This window comes from Sycon ciliatum, chromosome 1 (genome assembly GCF_964019385.1).
Source record: "Sycon ciliatum chromosome 1, ocSycCili1.1, whole genome shotgun sequence".
NCBI classification, from domain to species: Eukaryota; Metazoa; Porifera; class Calcarea; order Leucosolenida; family Sycettidae; genus Sycon; species Sycon ciliatum.
Window position 1 is genome coordinate 11,250,299 of NC_088643.1, and position 20,934 is coordinate 11,271,232.

At 46.3% G+C, this 20,934-nt stretch overlaps 1 protein-coding gene across 1 annotated transcript in view; it reads left to right on the plus strand.

The window, feature by feature from the left end:
* Positions 1–5,577: 5,577 nt before the first annotated feature.
* Positions 5,578–20,934, plus strand: part of LOC135813208 (uncharacterized) — a 107,138-nt gene continuing 91,781 nt past the window's right edge. Inside the window, exons 1-3 of the mRNA XM_065326406.1 lie at positions 5,578–6,170; positions 8,217–8,510; positions 11,115–13,615. Coding sequence (XP_065182478.1) covers positions 5,816–6,170; positions 8,217–8,510; positions 11,115–13,615 — 3,150 coding nt within the window. The 5' untranslated portion in view covers positions 5,578–5,815. The remainder of the gene's footprint in view (positions 6,171–8,216; positions 8,511–11,114; positions 13,616–20,934) is intronic.

Sequence of the window (20,934 nt, forward strand, 5' to 3'; positions counted from 1 at the left end):
AGGATGTGAAAAGAATGGAGTTGGAAAAGATGAGCCAGGGTGATTTCATGTGCGCACCATCAAGGAATGCGTCAATCATGACAAGGTTCCATCATGAATGTGAAGACTTCGAGACTCGTCATGCCTTTGACATGGACCATTTATTCGTTCCAGATTCACCGTTGTTTCACGAGTCTGCTAAAAAAGTTGCTATCTGCTAAAAAAGTTGCAATGAAAAAATTAAATAAATAAAAAAATAAAATAAAATGAAAAAATCCAAGCGCGTTTTGTACGGTCATACCTCAAAAAGAAGAAGATTAAGTTCCAGTATGAAGCTACCAAGTCCGATTTGAACAAGGTGGCGGGGCTCGAGTCTCTCAAGTGCCGGTGGCAATTCATGTTATTATTATTTTATTTATTTTACTAGGGTGTTTCCCACAGACCATGTGTTTGGTTACGCTGCACAAGCAGCGCATTACTTTATCCCTTCCACAAATTGTTATCGGCCAATCAGCATACTCTCACCACCTCACATCCAGTCAGCATACCCCACGTCACACTAACGTTACACAAACTTGTCTCATATATGCGAAAAAATGGTACTGGATCATAGCAACATCCTCCTGGATAATGAACAAAATAACGATTAAAACACAACAACCGACAACAACCGACAACAACCAACAACAACCAAAAACAACCAACAACAGCCAACAACAACCAACAACAACCGACAACAACCGACATCAACCGACAACAACCGACAACAACATCCAACAACCAACAACAACTGACAACAACTAACTACAACCAACAACAACAACAAACAACAACAACCAACAACCGACAACAACAACCAACAACAACCAACAACAACCAAGAACAACCAACAACAGCCAACAACAACCAACAACAACCAACAACAACCGACAACAACCGACAACAACCGACAACAACATCCAACAACCAACAACAACCAACAACAACCAACAACATCACACAACAACAACCGACAACAACCAACAACAACATACACCAACCAACAACAACCAAGAACAACACCCAGCAACCGACAACAACACCCAACAACCGACAACAACACCCAACAACCGACAACAACACCCAACAACCGACAACAACACCCAACAACCGACAATAACCGACAACAACAACCAACAACAACCAACAACACCTGACAACAACCGACAACAACCAACAACGCCCAACAACAACCAACAACAACCAACAATAACCAACAACAACCGACAACAACCAACAACAACATCCAACAGCCAACAACAACCGACAACAATCAACAATAACAGCCAACAACTGACAGCAACAACCAATAACAACCAACAACCGACAGCAACAACTAATAACAACATCAACAACGACGACGATAACGACGACAACAACCGACAACAACATCAACAACAACCAACAACAACCAACAACAACCGGCAACAACCGACAGCAACAACAAATAACAACATCAACAACGACGACGATAACGACGACAACAACCGACAACAACATCAGCAATGACGACGACGATAACGACGACAACCACAACAGTGTCCGGTAATGTGTGGTAGAGAATGGCAGTCAGCCAGTCTGTGTACAGTTGAACATGTATAATAATAATAAAACACATTTCGCGTAGTTGAGCACTAAATAAAGAAATTCAGTGTTTTTTCCCACTTCTGTCTTGTGAGCATCATCAGCAAGGTGTAGTAGCTGCTGATACTGATTTGTCCTCGAGTGTCAAGCTGCACAGTTTCTTCCAGTCTGTCTTGTCCTCTGCATGTTGCCGGCACCTGGAAAGGTCTTCCATGGTCTTCATGGGCACACCCAGCTTATTCAACTGAGCGACCAGACTTGTGGCTAGTGTCAACCTTGGCCGCCCACGAGGTGCTTTGTTGTCCTTGTCCAAATAGCCGCTCATGGCTACTTAGGGTGGCGTGTCCATGTCCATCTGTAACACATGACTGGTCATTCGTAGTCGCCTACATGCAACTGTGTCATGTATTACTACAAGAACTCAACCAAGTCCTCAGCAGTCATGGAGTAGCGGCAGGTTGGGCAAGTTGGGGTGGGGGCAGAACTGATCCACTCCTTCATACAGTGGAAGTGATATTCATGACCGCACTCCAACTTGGATAGAGGACGGTCCAGGGTATCCTGACAAATCACACAAATGGGCTCATGACTTATTGCTGACGAGTCTACCTTAGTAGGCACTATATTGATGTACTGCAGCTCCATGGGGTGTATTGCCTGGTCTTGATGGTGGCTACCGTAATACACCCAGTTGAGGTACCACTGATAGATACCCTCCTCCTCCTGAGAGATGAAAGCAGATCCATCTTCCCTATGCCGAAGGTTGTATCGGTACCACTCCCGTACACGATTGTTACCTTCCCTGCGTATCACCGCTGGCGCATTCTCCCTGTGGAGCCTTCCGTGGTGATACCACCGTAGAATACAGCATGTGGCGTCACAATAACTGACTGCAGGACCGCCGGCTCTATGACGGACACCGTTGAGGTAGTACTCGATGCTACCCCGTCCTATCCAAGCAGGTTCATTAACGCGATGAAGGCGACCTCCATAGCACCAGGCGGACACTCCCCTACTATCAACAAGAGCTGGTCCGTCCTCCCGATGGAGTCTACCATCGACGTGCCAAATTTCTTGCTGCGCGTTTTGATCTGCCAACTCCACAACAGTTCTTATTGGCGTCCGTCTTTCTATTAGTAAAGGACCCGTGGTGAGAGACCACGACTGGTCGTCCAAGTCTACGCCGAATGTATCAGCCATATCTATTTACTGAGAATAATGTAACAACTCCTCCACAAACGCTTCTACAACTGACGTCTTCTTCATCCTGGTTTTTTCCTCTTGGTGGTTTTGGATAAGAGTTGAAAAGTCCAAAAGGTCAACTGATGACCTTTGCGTTACTTGGTATGATTGGGTTTTAGCAGATGATGTCGGTATGCAGCTGGGGAGCGAATTCGACAGGAAGAAGGTAAAGGCCTTGCTTTGCGGTTCACACCTTCACTTCAGTATCATTACAGTCCAAATGGCTTTCACTTGTCACTGTAGCGTTCGAATGTCAGGGGTAATACCCCTGTTTCAGCACCTGAGGCAGTGCGTCAAGCGCCGCCTCTTTCTTATCATATAGTGTGATACTTGGTAAGTGTGCAGTGCTCCTAGCTCTCTCCCCCAACAAAAGAGCTCTATGACACTGTGCTTTCTGCGGTTTCCTTCGTTTTTACAGTGGAGAAAGGCTGGTGGGAGGCCCAGCCGTGGTCGCCCACCTGGCGGGTGCGGCCCATCTAACCCGTTACTGGGAGGGCCGGCAGGTCGGGCTGCTGTTGCAGTCCGACTACCGGGACGCCTTGGAGCGTATTAGGACCCTGTAAGTAAGCACTGCTCTGTCTACATGTATACTTACCCCCCTCGTTATAGCGATACTTACTTGTTTCGTATCCTCTTGTCTTACCCTGCTTCCGTATTCGTGACACTAATAGTGTTTGTGTGCGCTCATGCTTGGTTTTACAGATGATGATGATGTATGAAGGTCTGGAGCTGCCGTCTTCGGGATGTGCCATTTGTTTCAAAATTATTTGTAAGTACTTGTAACAGGCGTAGTGTAGTAACTGTGTGTGTAGTGTAGTAACAGTGGGTAGCGTTTTGTGATGGTCCTGTGCTATAGCAGTCGTAATGTGTTTTGTGATGGTCCTGTGCTATAGCAGTCGTAATGTGTTTTGTGATGGTCCTGTGCTATAGCAGTCGTAATGTGTTTTGTGATGGTCCTGTGCTATAGCAGTCGTAATGTGTTTTGTGATGGTCCTGTGCAGTCGTAATGTGTTTTGTGATGGTCCTGTGCTATAGCAGTCGTAATGTGTTTTGTGATGGTCCTGTGCTATAGCAGTCGTAATGTGTTTTGTGATGGTCCTGTGCTATAGCAGTCGTAATGTGTTTTGTGATGGTCCTGTGCTATAGCAGTCGTAATGTGTTTTGTGATGGTCCTGTGCTATAGCAGTCGTAATGTGTTTTGTGATGGTCCTGTGCTATAGCAGTCGTAATGTGTTTTGTGATGGTCCTGTGCTATAGCAGTCGTAATGTGTTTTGTGATGGTCCTGTGCAGTCGTAATGTGTTTTGTGATGGTCCTGTGCAGTCGTAATGTGTTGGGCTACTGAAGTACACTGCATGAAGGGGTATGTGTGGGTGCTTCGACACATTCTCGTGCTTCCTAAACCCTAGATATGTGTATAGCACTATAACCTAGATGTGTGTGTGTGTGTGTGTGTGTGCCCGCGCATGCGTGCGTGTGCGTGCATTGTGTTCTCTTCTACAGACTCATCCAAGTCCATTTAAATATAAGTGCATTATAGTAAACAGTATTGTGTTTTGTTACAGTGAATATGTGGGGAATGGTGGATATGCCTTAGTGTGGCTGGATACGCGCGGGTTGTGACTCTTTGCTGGTCACTCTGGATTCTCCAGTATAGATTCGGTGCAGTGCAGAGGGGATTTGCGGTGCGTAGCAACACTGCTTCACTGTGACACCCCTTCAATAATTGTTTTAATGCATGATACTCCGGGCGTAGCCGGTTGATTCTAACTGTATCCTGATCAAAATAGAAATTTGCATCTAATGGACCTGCATGGACAGTAGGCATTTCCCTGATCGGCCGGGCGAAAAATTCGCCGAAAACAGTGGTTTTGAAGAAATTACCCATCTTTCCGCCGAATTTTCAAAAATTCGCATGTTGAATTCGCCGAAAACCGATGCTTCAGTGCTTCAACAGGGTGTATGTAAATGTACATGACGTAATGGGAGCGGTGACTTCAAGTACTATGTTGAGCCGAATTCTGATCTTGGAGCTCATAATATGGCCGAATTTGAACATTCTCTTAACCGATCGAAAAGCCGATTAGGCATGCTCTGTATGGGCAACTATTTACTTGTCAGTGCACATCTACGATGTGCGAATAAAACGAATGCACGGAACGTGAACTTGTTTGCTGCACATCTACGAAGTGCGAATCAGGGAGTAGTATAATGACACGTGTACTAGTACACCTTGTGTTGCACTGCGTCTTTTCCACACGCATAGGACCACTGAAGGTCACATGCTCCGCGTGCGTATGCACGCATGCGCAATATGTCACTGCATGCAATGCACATCTACGATGTGCAAATCAGGGAATAGTACGTATTTTACTACTCCCCGGTGCGAATGCACCGAACGTGCACGTTCGCCACGGAAAAGAACCTTTATGGCACATTTATGGCATGCCAGGGGTCAAAGGTCAAACTCTGGGGGGTCCCGGGGCCAGACCAAGCACGACCGACACAGTGTGCCTTATTTGGACCAAAGGTCAAAGGTCAAAAAGTGGGCCAGAACCCGCCCCGCACTTACTACTCATGCCCGCGTGACACTGATACAGTACAGACATGTACAGACTCAGTCATACCAGTACTAGTAGTAGTAGCAACGACTCCGAGTCTTGAAAGGGTTGAGTTATCGGTTATCATCAGATCATGACATGGTTATACCAGGGGGTCCTGGTTTTCACCACTCCCCGCTATGTAGACTCTACAATACATCTACCGGTTCTCGGTACCCGATCATCATCATTTTTTCTTGGCGCATTTTCTCTGTCGGACGGTTGTTGCAGTGCTGGTGATTTGTGGGGGTCGTGTAGTTGTGTGCGGTGTTCTCCATTGTTCACTGTGGACAGAACGATTCATGCCAGCCGGCGTGGACAGAGTGAGGCCGTGGCGGAGTGGTTGGTTGTGACGGTTTTGCTGACGGCGCAATGCCGGACAGTGTGCGGTACAACATCAAGTACTTGGTATCCAATCTAGATGTGTCACTGATCTTGGAGGACCTGCTGGAGAATGATGTCCTCAGTGAAGAGGAATACGTTACTGCCTCTGGAAAGGAAAACGAGAAGTGGGATCTTTCAAAGTATGTAGTGAGGCTGATGCTAACGAAAACGGACGAACAGGTGGATAGATTCCTGAATTTGATTCAACACAGCCAGCCTCATGTAGCGGAGCATATTGCCAGTACCATGGCGAACCGACGCAAAGCAACTGCCGGTGGGAAAACTGACCGTCCAACGAAGCCAATGTCGGCAGATCGTGAGTCAACACGTGACCCGTCCTCCGGTAAGTGTTCACATTGACTACGGTGGCGTAGGAAGGTGTGTGTGTGTGTGTGTGTGTGTGGAAGGGGGGGGGGGGGGGGGGGGAACTCGTTGAACATGCATGTAACTACTGTTGTGGACATGGAAATCCAGTCGCACGTCTAGCGGCCCCAGGGTGCTGGCCATGCAGCCGTGGATAAGCGGTACACACATGCATTTTATGCGCTGCAGCGCGCTAGTCGTAAAGGATCAAGAATCATGTGCCCTGCACGCAGCGTTCTGTACGCGCTGAGGGCGCCGGCCCCGGTCAATCGACCGGATTTCCATGTCCACGACAGTACATTTGCATGTACAGTTCTGCTCAATGAAATCCAGTCACAGCATCACTGAAGTACGCGCTGGGCGTTGCGCAGCCCTAGACCTGCAAACAATGGGCTGCAAAATGGTGCAAGGCACAAACTTGAGTGACGCGACTGGATTTCATTGAGCAGCACTGCCAGTACTTACTTTTTAGCAGTGAGAACTGCTTACAGAATTCAATTAGTTTATGCATTCACATCAATCGTATTGAGAGCTGACCCTGGGAATGCAGTGGGTTCAGTTAGATGGACATGGCCCTGAGGTTATAACCAGATCTACATGACGAATCTGTAGATCTACAAGAAATGCAGGTGCCACCGGCGTGAAGCACTGTCATGGGTCACTAGATTATTGCTAGGGAGTTCAGTTCCAGCCTGGGTCAGGTGAAAACTGCAGTCACAACTCGCGTGTACATTTTAACCCTTTGTGTACGGACTGTACAACTTTCGATCCCCTGGGATGGTACGCTTTCCAACGGCCAAAGCGAGTTGGAAAGCTTGTGTCTTTGTGGGTAACTTGAACACTTGGGGCTCATGTAAAATCGCACTGATTTTGGGATTTCCCTGTAACTTTTTGCGTCAGCAAAAATGTTGTGCTTGACCGCATTCCTGTCACTTCGCAGTGGCTTTTCGTTGGTGCAGTTTGTATCCCACCCTCCCACCCCTGACTTCTGGGTGTGTGTTTATCGATATAATCTTATCGGCTTTCTTATTGGCCATGTGGCTGTGGCAGTTACGACTGCATTTCTTTTTTAGTTTAAAAAACGTAGGGTTTGTGTGTGCGTCGCGGGCCTTTGTATGGTTACGTACAGCTTCAGATTGTATAGCTAGTGCCAGGGGAGTTCAATTGAATCTGCATGGGAAGAATACTACTGTATTGTGATTGAACTGAAGCTGGATGATGACCGTGTGGTGAGTGTGTGGGTTTTTTTTCAAGATACCGTCCTGGGGCAGGGATGTAGGTCCTTTAGCTTGGACGGGTGTTGTTACATTCATTGTAACATCTTGTCGTTTCTGTGTGCTTTGCTGTGCGACTAGCAACAGTATCTTGTGCTTAATTTTCTTATCTCTATGCATCCAATTATTTAAAAAAAAAAAAAAAATCAGGAAGAGGATGTAATATCAATAAATAAAGCCATTGCCGAGCCACCGTGCTCACAGCAGAGACTTCTGTGTGTGTTATTGTCGTGAAAGTGGACCACAAAGACCGAAACTTTTCAAGATTTTAATCTATCGTAACTCAGTCATTTCTTTTTTTATTTTCAAAAACTAAGATATGTAGGTCGAAGAGAAAACTCCCAGCTGTCCATTGAAACAATCGCTGAAGCGCTCCGATGTGCGGTTCTGGGAATGTGTGTGTGTGTGTGTGTGTGTGTTTGTGTGTGTGCATGTGTGTGTGTGTGCGTGCGCACGTGAGTGCGTGAGTGTGTGTGTATGTGTGTGTGTGTGTATGTGTGTGTGTGTGTGTATGTGTGTGTGTGTCCATTGTTCTTATCACCTGACGATGGCCAAGTGCCGAAACGTTGTAAAATAACGGAACTTGTTCGGATGTGCAGCGCTATGGGAATGGGTGTGTCCACTCAAATTCCTTTCCATGTATTATCGGTGTTGTGCAATTCCATTTTTATTTGTTTCTTGACATGTAGTTGTGTGTAGTTGTGTGTTCATGTGTCATCTGTGCCTTCTGTATTTTGCTGCTTTCACAACAGACAATCCGTTTGACCTGACAAGGTTTGTGTGTGACATTCAACCATGGTTGAACAAAGTTGACCCAGATCGACTGCGACAGATGGTGATCAAGAAATATCTCATAACTGACAGCGCATCAATAGAGAGACTAAAGAGAATTCAGTCCCGGGATAGACTATCTGATCATAATGAGGCGCTCATCCAGTTGCTCAGAGCTGGTGGCCTAAAGACTTATCGTGATCTCTGTGTTGTCATTGAGGAACTTGGTTATGCGGACAAGAGCAAGGAAATGCTCTCCATTTTGTCCCACACAGGTATGTTGTTGCTATACGTTTACTGCAATGTGTTCAAATTTGGTGGTGTGTAATGGACAGCTGAGAGCTTTCTCTTCGACGTACATATGTTAGTTTTTGGAAATAACCCAGGAATGACTGAGTCCCGATCGATTGAAATTTTGAAAAGTTTGTAGTTGTACAATCCGTAAATTGGGCCCCGCGTGAGATCTCTTTGGCCTGACTTTGACCCCGCTTCTATCTTATCCCGTGGCCAGTACTCCCTTGTCGATGCTGTTTTAGGTAGCTGTGGTCATTGCCTTTCCATTGATGCCACACATGCCATGCCTGAACAAAAAAGGTGGAGCTGCGCTTTGCACAGAGGCATAGAGAAGTACTGATCTCGACCAGAGGCAAACACGGCCCTGGCAGGTACACCCAATTTTCGTGTTCAGCAGCCTCGAATTAGTCTAAAAGAAGAGGATTCTAGAACATTTAGCTTCGCACTTTATCGCAGTAGAAGGAACATTATCACAGAAGCCAGCTCACAGCAATTTCCCGGTGGTGGACGTAAAAATCAAGTGAATCGAGCGCACACTGTAGAAGCTGTGACGGTGAAAGCATGTGAGTTGTGCAAGCAGGCAAACCCGGCATGCATGCCGTGCAGCACATGCATGCACACGGCATGCATGTGCACACCCTGTATTGTCATGCACTTCATGCAATTAAGCACTTCAGTTCGCACGCGCATGTATGCACCAAATAGTGCAGTGCTGGACGGAAACCACACCGTCCCCTTCCATACTTGAATTGCTTTCTGTGACTGCTCAGACTTTCATTTTCCAAACTTCTATTACTTCGAAATCGCAAACATTGCTTTTGTCGGAGTCAGTTTTTCTCATTGCTCTGCCGCAGATATAGTGCAGCATTCCAGAGAAAACCATTTTCCAGACGAAATCCTCAACTCAGACTTAGCACAGTAGTTGTTGGAGAGCGAAGATTGCAAGGTACTGTATAGGATGAAATTTTCGGACAGAATTTATTTTCGTACGATTTCGGACACGGCCTCTTTTGTACTAAAATTAATTCCGTACTAAAATTTGTACCTGTAAAGTTATGTACATATGTACACTTTACATGCGCACCGCATGCAAACACACGCGTGCATTTACAGTGCTGCCAAACCGTCCGATTTTTCGGACATTACTTTCCTATGCAGAAGTCCTGTACTTTCACTTTTCAGCGCAACTGAAGGCACAAAACACTGTACATTAATTTTGTTCTAAAAAGGCTAGTGCTTGGCTGTGGAAGTGCAAAGTAACATGCCTGGATCAGGCTGGATGGCATGTACACTGACAGTCTGTGCAGAGTCAGTGTGCGACCACACTCATCATTACAAAATTCTTGGCAACTATGGGGTTACCATGGCAACGAAGAGAAATTTTCATGGTGTTTTAGGCGATATTTTGAATTCTCTGTAAAAAATTGCCAGGAGAAAAATTCGCACCATGTGGCCAGCCTTGGTGGTGAAGGTTGTCCGATTTTAGGCGAAAATTATTTGGCAGCACTGCATTTAGAATGCACGACAGTACGAAAATAAAATCCGTACGAAAAAAGGTCGAAATTTGGCTTTGTCCGAAAATGTCGTGCCATACAGTACTTTGTCGGCAGTCATAAATTTGAACATTTCCCTGGAAAAACTGAGCTCGAGGCTACCAGCCATCATTCTATGACCTCCAAAAGACCTTGCCAGGCCACGATAGTCATCAACACACCACTTTGGAAAACCCGCTATCACATGACTTTGTTACTAATTGCAGAGTTCTAGTACAACCACTAGTAGGAAATAAGCCCGGGATTCTTGTTTGTAATACTTGTAGCTGAAATCGGGGCGTTTTTGAATGAAAATTTTTCCATTTGTCATTGCCAATTGTTTATGCTCTACGATCGACTCTCCTTCACCATAACGGATGTATGTTTCTTTCAGAGGAATTTACCTTCAGACGTTGGGCTGTCAGTCAAAGCAACTCATCCAGTGGCGCCAAAATATTCACTTTGTGTCGGATTTCACCGAGCGCAACTGTACTAGTAGTGGGGTGAACTCATCCAAAAAGTTGAAAGTGCATGAGTTCGACTGGGAACATAGGCCAACGGCAGTGGCTCAGCTTCCAGTGCATGAGTTCGACTGGGAACATAGGCCAACGGCAGTAGCTCAGCTTCCAGTGCATGAGTTCGACTGGGAACATAGGCCAACGACAGTAGCTCAGCTTCCTCGGACCAACACCATTCGAATCAGTACACAGAAGACCACCAGTAGGTCCAGTACTGTGAAATTTTGATTCGACTTTCTCCGTTAAGCAAAACTTCTTCATTGCGTTTTATTGTTCTTATCAGGGTCTTTCTATGGGCATTAGACAAACATATCGGTGACCCCCCCCCCCCCCCCCCCACTGAGATATGGTTGCCGAGATGACATCCATTGCTCTGCCAGATGGTTTTGACAGGTCTATAAAACTGCATTGAAGTTTTGCTTAACGGATTAACGGAGAAAGTAGGCCATACATCCCCTTTGAAAGATTTTCAAAACTTACAATAGGTTTTTACTCTTGCTTTCTGTTATCTTGCTACCTATCACCATGGCAACAGTTGGCAAACAGGAAACACAGCCATTGCAGCACACAGTGGGGGATGGTGAGGCAGACCAGCAACGGACCTCCAACAGATGTGAGCCAATCTTCAAACAACCAACATCAGCTGGAACAACAGCCAATGTAACTAGAACGGGTACAACATTGACTACAACACAGGATTCAGCTAGATCAGGAACTTCAAGCCAGTCATCTCTACCAGACCAGGACGAACACTTCACTGGCAGGGATGACATTGTAACAGAGATCAGTCACAACATTCTCACAACAAAGTCCAAGTCATCGTCTACACGTGTGCAGAGTCTTGTGGCACCAGCTGGTTTTGGTAAGACGTCCGTAGCCATTGCTGTTGGACATGTATGTCGCAATGCTGGTTGTCGTGTGGAGTTCTTTGACTTACGCGGTGTAGCTGGTGTTGACGCTGTCCAGGCAATGATTCAAAACCGACTCGAAACAAACCCGGCTTCATCTGAAATTACTGGCAAGACAACAAAATCAACTGATGCTATGGATGATGATGGTGGCAAACACCACATGGTAGTTATTCTGGATAATGCCGAGGATGCTATCCAGGCCAATGCGGATAAAGATTTCCAACTACAAGATGTCATCAAACGACTACTTCGACTACAACACAACGCCCATGTTCTGCTGACAAGTCGTGTTTACTTTGACCTACACGCTGCCCAGTTTAAACTACAACAACACCGTCTTGATGGTCTGACAAAGGTTTGTGCTGTTGGTCTTCTCCATGGTCTATGTTTTGAAGGTAGTGTGAGCTTTGAAGATGCACAGAGATTAGTGGATCATTGTGGATATGTTCCACTTGCTGTACGCATTACAGCTGGTCTTCTACAAGGTGGTCGGTTTACTCCAACCATGTTGTTATCGCTATTTCAGGAACTTGGTCTAGATGTGTTCAACGACGATGGTCTGAAACCGAATCATCGAATCCTGAAGCTGTTGGCATTAGCTTACAACACATTACAACAGGATAACAAGGAATCATTCCATTCTCTAGCTCAACTGCGTGCCTCATTCTCATCTGATTGTGCTTGTGTGATGGTGGGATTAGCTGACACTAAGGCCAATGTGGTTCATCTTGTACGTTTTGATCCTCTGATCAAGATTTGTTTCCTGGATTACAATCCGTATCTGGACCGCTACTCACTTCAACCATTCATCGCCGAGTTTGGTCGTTACCAATGCCCTGAAGACAAGCGACGTGTGTACCAACGTCGAATGTGCAAGCATTTCCTTGGTTTTGTGAAGGAAGCTGATGACTGTAGAGGTTGTGGTGCAGACAAAGCAGTGTATTGGAGTTCCCAATTGCTTCAGGAAAAAGTGAATATTAAGATGGCGTTGTCTGTTGTTGATGTTTTGTCTGGTGATGACTTGCTTCCTTTCTCTGGATTAACAAAGTGGTCGGGTATCCTATTGGCCTTGTTTGGGAGATCAGTATTTGCTGGAGAGTTTGGGGACAGGATTCGAAGATTGGACAAAGCACCGCTATCTGTACAAGCTGACAGCATTTGCAACTCGGTCCTGCGTTATATTCTCCGTCCAAGCATTGCAGATTCTGATGTCACTTTTGAGAGTTTGGATTCCAGAACCCAAATGCTCCTGGAGAAATCTGAACAAGAACCGACTGGAGTGGAGTCACAGCTGCAGCTACCTTTGTTTCAACTTTCTCTGGAGTCATGCAGGGTATCCATGTCTCTGGACATCGACTGCAGAGAAGGACAGGTTGAACTGAGCCAGGAAACACTATCCCGTCTGCAGGTGGTGGACCAGCGTCTTACAACAACACTGGGAATTGGTCTTGCAACAGGTGTCACTGAATGTGCCCTGAAACTCATTCAACTGTATTGTTCAAATCTGCTAAACCAGGATATGCCCAATGTACAGGTGGTAGAAGACCTTGCTGAGAGAGTGATTTCATCACACTTCCTATCACAGGATGGTGCAGTTCCTTCATGTGCTTCAATGTACAACGTTCTGCAACAAGGCACTGATGTGATCCTGGGCAAGGTCATGTCAGGTTCCTGTAGCAGTGAGTGGATTATTTCACCATCATTGATTACAACACTGGGTATACCACTGTGCAAGTGGAAACATGTACCAACTGCTATCAGGCGCACGGTCAATAGCCATGACGACAATACCACTGTGTCTGCTTTTCAGTTACAACGGTACCTGCACTCCATGGATAATGACACAGTAACCACACTACTGCACATGTACTTGGGTGATGTGTACAACAACCTGTACATATCCTTGGTAGTTAATGGAAGGGCACACACAACTCCATTGGGTCTCACTCTACCAGCACGGCATCCCTACAACATTGTGATGGACTATGTCAGGAGATGGTGTCATGGCTCAAATCCAGCAGATCGCACAACAGCACTGATTAACAACTGTAGCCAGAACAAGGTACCTGATGTGGAAGTGATGCAGTCTTGTATACAGACAGCTAGAACACTGCTCAGGATTGAGGTAAGCTGGTAGTGCAGTGTTCACAATTCAGGTTACCATAACTGTTTTTCATCCACACTCCACTCTGAATGGAACATTGTATTGCAAACCAGTGTACTCAGTATATGATCTACTGTATAGTGTCTGTCTCTCTAAGGTAGATTTCTTGAAGAACACAGAGGGGAATGTGATAATTTTGAACATTGTCAACTAGTGAAATGGAATGTGTAGCTTTCCGCTATATCAGTCTGATTTGTTATTATTGTGCATGATGTTCTCTGTTTCGAGTGTACTGGCTTCAGTTACTTTCTTTTCTACACTTTTCTTTGTTGTGTGCTTTGCTCTAGAATACGATCTTTGCACTTGCAGAAATGTCCAAACTCTTCCCAGCGTTGAAGTCATTGGTTAATGATCTCAGTGCTTACCTGCCAAGAAATTGTGCAACTGGTCTCTCAGTGTCTGGAATTGTGTACTTACCACCACAAGCTGGAAACGATACTCTACTATACATCTCTGTCCTTGCTGCCCTGCATCGTCAATCCAAGAGAGGCCTAGTGAGCATTGATCACCACATTGCACTACTGGAATGGTGTCCACGTGTAGCAGCATGTTTTGTCTGCTATGACCTGGACAACAACAAAGCATGTCCTCGTTGTGGCATGGCTTACCTGTGTGGCAAACATCGTCAAACCGATGAACACCTACGTGAACACAACCAACACTGTGCTATGCTGGCAGCACTCAGACATCGCATACTACAGTAAGTTGAGTGATGGCATCATACAAGAGTGTGTGCACGTGTGCCGTGTGCCGTGCTCGTATGTCAGTAATTTAACAGTACAACAGAACCACCGCTGTGTGCTGTACTCGTATGTCAGTAATTTAACAGTACAACAGAACCACCGCTGTGTGCTGTACTCGTATGTCAGGAATTTACCAGTACAACAGAACCACCGCTGTGTGCTGTACTCGTATGTCAGTAATTTAACAGTACAACAGAACCACCGCTGTGTGCTGTACTCGTATGTCAGTAATTTAACTGTACAACAGAACCACTGCTGTGTGCTGTACTCGTATGTCAGTAATTTACCAGTACAACAGAACCACTGCTGTGTGCTGTACTCGTATGTCAGTAATTTACCAGTACAACAGAACCACTGCTGTGTGCTGTACTCGTATGTCAGTAATTTACCAGTACAACAGAACCACCGCTGTGTGCTGTACTCGTATGTCAGTAATTTACCAGTACAACAGAACCACCGCTGTGTGCTGTACTCGTATGTCAGTAATTTAACAGTACAACAGAACCACCGCTGTGTGCTGTACTCGTATGTCAGTAATTTAACAGTACAACAGAACCACTGCTGTGTGCTGTACTCGTATGTCAGTAATTTAACAGTACAACAGAACCACTGCTGTGTCTGTGACAGGAGTGGACTTACAGTGTGGTACTTGTACTAGGTCTTTGATTTTGGCAATGTTCAATAAATGGTATGTTCCACGTGACAGTCTCTGTCTCTGTCTCTTTATCTCTCTGTGTTTGTCTCTGTCTCTGTCTCCCTCTTTCTAACTCTCTGTCCCTCTCTCTCTCTCTCTCCCTCTCTCTCTCCCTCTCTCTCTCTCTCTCTCTCTCTCTCTCTCTCTCTCTCTCTCTCTCTCTCTCTCTCTCTCTCTCTCTCTCTCTTTCTCTGTCTCCGTCTCTCTCTCTGTCTCTCTCTCCCTCTGTTTCTCTCTCCCTGTCTCTCTCTCTCCCTCTGTCTCTCTGTCTCTCTCTGTCTCTCTCTCTCCCTCTGTCTCTCTGTCTCTCTCTGTCTCTCTGTCTCTCTCTCTCCCTCTGTCTCTCTGTCTCTCTCTGTCTCTCTGTCTCTCTGTCTCTCTGTCTCTGTCTCTCTGTCTCTCTCTCTCTCTCTCTCTTTCTCAAACATAATTGCCAACACTCCCATGAACACACACACACACACACACACACACACACACACACACACACACACACACACACACACACACAAGCAATTGACACATTTGGTTGGGGGTTGCCTGACTTCTTTTAGAAAAAAGGATGTTAAAAGAATATGCTCAATGCTTTCAGTAATCTATATAATAGTATGTGATGAAAAAGAAAGTACTTGGCCCGCCCAGTTAAAATTGGCGCTTATCTTCACACTTGTCTCAGGAAAGAAATACGAATATTTGAAGCAAGCCACGATCACGAAGCACTATATACATGATTATTTACATGTCAGTAAGCAACTCAGTGGAAAATTCAAGCAAGTTACACATCCTCCTCGCCACTATCGTCGCTGGAGGAAGAGCTCAAAACGTACGATCCGGACAGCTGCTGCACAGGTCGTTTCATAGCTTGTTCAACTTCTCCTCGTCTAGAATTACGCTCAAAGGCAGTGCGTGCCTGTCACCTTGCCCATCAGAAGCTGAGTTAGACTGCCCGCATGTTGACTGTAAGTGTTATCCCCGTTCGTCGCAATAATGCGTCTTTGTTTGAGACAAAAAAGGCAACGCCATAATCAGTGTCCTTTTTTCAAATCGCCTCTTGCGCTTGTCGTACTTGCTGATCGGCACCCGTACCCACGCGAGCCGCTGGTGCTTGTAGATCTACATGCAGCGCAGTGATAGCTTCCGCTGGATGTAGCACCTATGCGTACTGCACCTTCAACGGGGTGCACCAGGCTTTTCGGCTAGTTTCCTGAAAGTCCTTTGCACGAGTGTTTCTCTCAGGACTTGGTGTTTTCTTTGATTAGCTCCTTTGCCCTGTGCTCTGTGAGCTTCAAAGTGTGTCTGCCGGATTGGTCTCACTTACTGGAGATATCGACATGAGCTGCAGTTTCTTCGTCAGCGATTTGCTGGTGATAGCCCCTCGCTAGGCGCTGTACTGTGCAAGCACTGAAATTCATGCTCGCGAAGCGCTTTTTCAGCTTTTCTTTACCTCCCCGGGGTAAACAGGTGTGTGGTGGTGGGGGGGGGGGGATAGAGGTGTGTGTGTGTGGGGGGGGGGGGTGCGGGCATGTCTGTGTGTGTGTGGGGGGGGGGGGGTGCAGGTATGTCTGTGTGTGTGTGTGGGGGGGGGTGCTGATGTGTGTTTGTGGGTGGGTTGGGGGGGGGGGGGAGTTGGAGGGGAGGTGTGGAAACCAAACTTTTGATCATCCGTAACATCATCACGCTGTATTTTCGAATTGCCCTCTTTGTATTTACCATTCTTGATCTTGTGCTACACTGTAATATTGGCTCAATAAGACAGAGTTTTATTAAGTATGTGTGTTTATGTGTGTGTGTGTGTGTGTGTGTGTGTGTGTGTGTGTGTGTGTTGAGTGTATGGGTGTGTATGTGTGTGTCCCGTATGGTGCAGTGGTATGTGCAGCGATTTCCAATCGATAGGTTTCGGGTTCGATTCCCGACGATTATGGTCACACACGTCTTTCTTCTCTTTCTAAGACTCTTCCTGACTTTTCTTTCATTCTCCTGGGTGGTTACCAACAGCCAGTGCATGCCGGAGTATGTGGTGTGATGTGTGTGCGGGAAAAAAATGAAAAGACCAAAAATAGGGGTTCACTGGCCAGAAAAAGTCACTTCAAATAGCTGTATGGTGTAGACCAGGCTGAATAGTGACGGTCAATTCTTCAGCCTTGCAAGCTGTTGAATAGTGCAATCCCAGCACAAGTTGCTATGGCATCTGCCGTAGCATTGCTATCATCGCCTCCGGCGATGGGCGTCAAAGGTCAAAGGTCAGGTATGTGTGTGTATGTGCATGGTGTCTGTACTTGTCTGGTAGTTCATCAGTATTACGAGTGAACTACCGAGAGTCCATCGCAGGACCAGCAGGGAGGGGGGAGGGGGGGTGCGGGTATGTGTGTGTGTGTGGGGGTGGGGTGGGGGGGGGGGGGGGGGGCGTGCTGATGTGTGTATGGGTGGGGGGGAGTTGGAGAGGAGGTATGTGAAGCAAACTTTTCATCATCCGTAATATCATCACGCCATATTTTCGCACTACCTCTATGTATTGCCCATTCGTATTACACGGTAACATCGGCTCAGTGAGACAGACTGAAGACTGTGCGTGCGTGTGTTTGTTTGTGAGTGTATGTGTGGATGTGTGTGCGTTTGTGTGTTTGTATATGTGTGTGTGTGTGTGTGTGTGTGTGTGTGTGTGTGTGTGTGTGTGTGTGTGTGTATGTGTGTGTGTATGTGTGTGGGAGGGAGGGGGGGGGGGGCTTTACTTGTACTTGTATGGTAGTGATTCAGGACCAACAGTAGAGGGAGGGGGGGGGGGGGAGGGGTACTCGCACAAGACCTTTGATTTTCTGTAGGATCCCACACGGTATATTTCTACTGTCCCTCTGTATGACCCCTTCTAGGGCCAATGTGACATTGTAACGATGGGTTTATAGAACAGGCGGGAGTCTTTCACAATGTGTATGTGTTTGAGAGCACGTGCACCCGTGCGTGTGTGTGTGTGTGTGTGTGTGTGTGTGTGACTGCATGTGTGGCTGCATGTATGGGCACTTATGTTGGCAAACATCTTTTTGTCGAGCGAATGCACACTTGCTCACCTCACTGCCCATCTCTCTGGCCAGTTTGTGAGCTGGTCGTATTCACTCACCATACCCTGCTGCCACTCAAATTGGTCTTGCACCGTGTCAACCTGTGACTAGTGAAACAGACCAGTTCCAATAAAAATGTCGAAATTGCCAGAGTCGACTCTAAAGGCAAAGTCACTTATCCCGTCACAAACACTCATGCCTCTTCTCGTCTTCGTCTCGCTCAATGAAAAACACATGAACTGCATGATTGTGTATACGAGGATTAGCGACCCGGAGTGTGTGTGTGGGGGGGGGGGGGGGTGTGGGTGCGTGCGTGCGTGTGTGAATGGACAAGGGGTGGGTATGTGTGTGGGGGGGGGGGGTGTACATGGGGAAAACAAATGGCAGAATGTGTGAGGGAATGTCGCTTCTATAGTATGTGTGCAACGTATCCTGTTATACTGTCACCTCTTTTACAGCTTGATCGGCTATTTAGATTGTGTGCAAACACTGCCTGTAGATTCCAGTCATGATGTCATTATGAGTCATGATTATTATAACAATGACTTCATTCTTAATTATATCACCAAAGCATGCAATCCATAAGACGCATTCTATGTCCAGAGCTTCAAGTATATGGTTGATTCTGCCTGTGTGTGTTGTTTGGTATGTGTGCGGGTGTGGTGGTGTGTGTTTGGGCGCGTGTGTGTGTGTGCGTGTATGTGCACTCTCGCCGTTGTACATTCTACAGGGCTAGCTGAGCTTCTGAGGATCTCTACTGGATAGTGTTTAGCAGTTGAGATTGGTGAAAGTGACAGCACTGGACAGGGATCACTGATTTCAAGCAGCTACTGCAGTAGAAGATACTCCAACAGCACACTACCTGTCATTGATCACAACACTGTGACATCACTTGTATAGACATGATGTATACAGATTGTCTATGACACACACAGTGTTGTGTTAGTATGTAGATATAATGATCAACTGAACTACATGTACTGTCTAGTCCAGTCTACTGTGGTATCAGTTTTACTGAATGTGTTCATGTCTACTCTCACCTACTGTTTTTACACTAGTCACTGTACAGAATAGTTACCGGTATGTCAGTTAAACCTGCAAAACTCTACTCTACAAATGTTTATACTGCAATGTATATTGCCATATTGTCGTCGGCCATACCCTGTACATATAAGTTCATGCTACTATCCTTGAGATACACATCATATTTTACTCCAGTATTGAAATCTAGCAGCACTGCTAGCATTGGTGTGACAAATGTAGAAATGCCCGTTGCAGCCGCTGTGTGCTATCACGTGAAAGCATGAAGCATCACAAATGTAGCCATTGTTCGACCTGAGCAAGCACAGACCGCAGCTCCTTCCACATTGTTTCCCATTGTGGCCAGCTTTCCAGTAGCCCACAGGACATATCCTGCCTGAACATGGCAATGTGTCCAAAATCCAAATGTGTTTGTATGTACGTACGAGCACGCGCGCACGCACGTGTTTGTGTGTGTGTGTGTGTGTTTGTGCACGTGAATGTGTTTGTGGTGGGGGGGGGGGGGAGGTGCACATGGATGTGCATGCACGTGCGTGTGTTTGTTATGTGTGTATATACATACTCAGCGGGACAACATGCCAAACTAAAGTGTGCCCATTCATCCCAAGCTCATGAACGGGATGCTACCTCTGCCAGTATTTGCATTATGTTACCATCAGTAATATGCAGCAGTGTTGTAATGATCAAATTCACCATGGTTAAGATCTACAATGTACTGTCGTGAACATTGAAATCAGATGGGATGACCAGGACCGGCACCCTATACTGCTTTTAACGTGTACACACACTAAAGTTAACGTACACATCATAAAGATGGACCAGCAGTGCTCGCGGCTGCAAGGTCAGCGCCACGTGGCCGCTTGACTTCTCAACGGATTTCAAAGCCCACGACAGTACCTGTCCCTCCAGGAATCCGCGGGCAGAAAGTTGAAATCCTGCGCAGAATTCTGCGGCACAAATCACTACATTATGCGGCGGAAAGCGTGAATTCTGCGGCAATACTGCGGTATTTCTGCGGCGCTGCACCGGCGAAAAGACATGGCTATATGCTATGTTCAAGTATCAATAAAAAATTATTTAGTGGTCGAAAACACACGATAGGCTCAATACAGTAACGAAGAAAACTCGCTCGACTTTGAATGCAACAAAATAGCGACAGGACACTGCACTGTGCATGTGCATGAATATGAAGCGCGTGCTCGCATTGCCCCCAAACCGTGATTTTCACGATTCTGCGGTGAAAACTGTGAATTCCGCGGAATATTCAAAAAAACATGAATTCCGCGGATTTTACCGCGGCCGCGGATTCCTGGAGGGACAGCAGTTCCTTCAAGTGTAGATAAATGGAGGTGGCAAACGTCACGGACCATGATTCTCTGGCGATACTGCACCCAGAGATCACTGGCTGTGCTCATGGGCAGGCACAAGAGTATGTAACGTCTGCGGGGGCGGGGTCTGAGCCCTCTGGATTTATTATTATTAATATTGAAAATAGCGCTGAGTAATTACACGAATGTATAAAAACCAGCATTTGCTTCCGGGAAGGATTCACAAGAATAAGATAACAACACCATGGCTCAATTCAACTGTACAGAGGAAAAGCTGCTTCTATTGTCAAGTTCAAGTGGCAATGTCAGAAAGACGGTAGACTAGCCGAGAGTTTCCAGTGCGTACAGATCCTGAACAAGCCACACACGCTCTGGATTTGGATGAGCAGATAATTTTAGATTTGCCACGAGCGCAATGGCA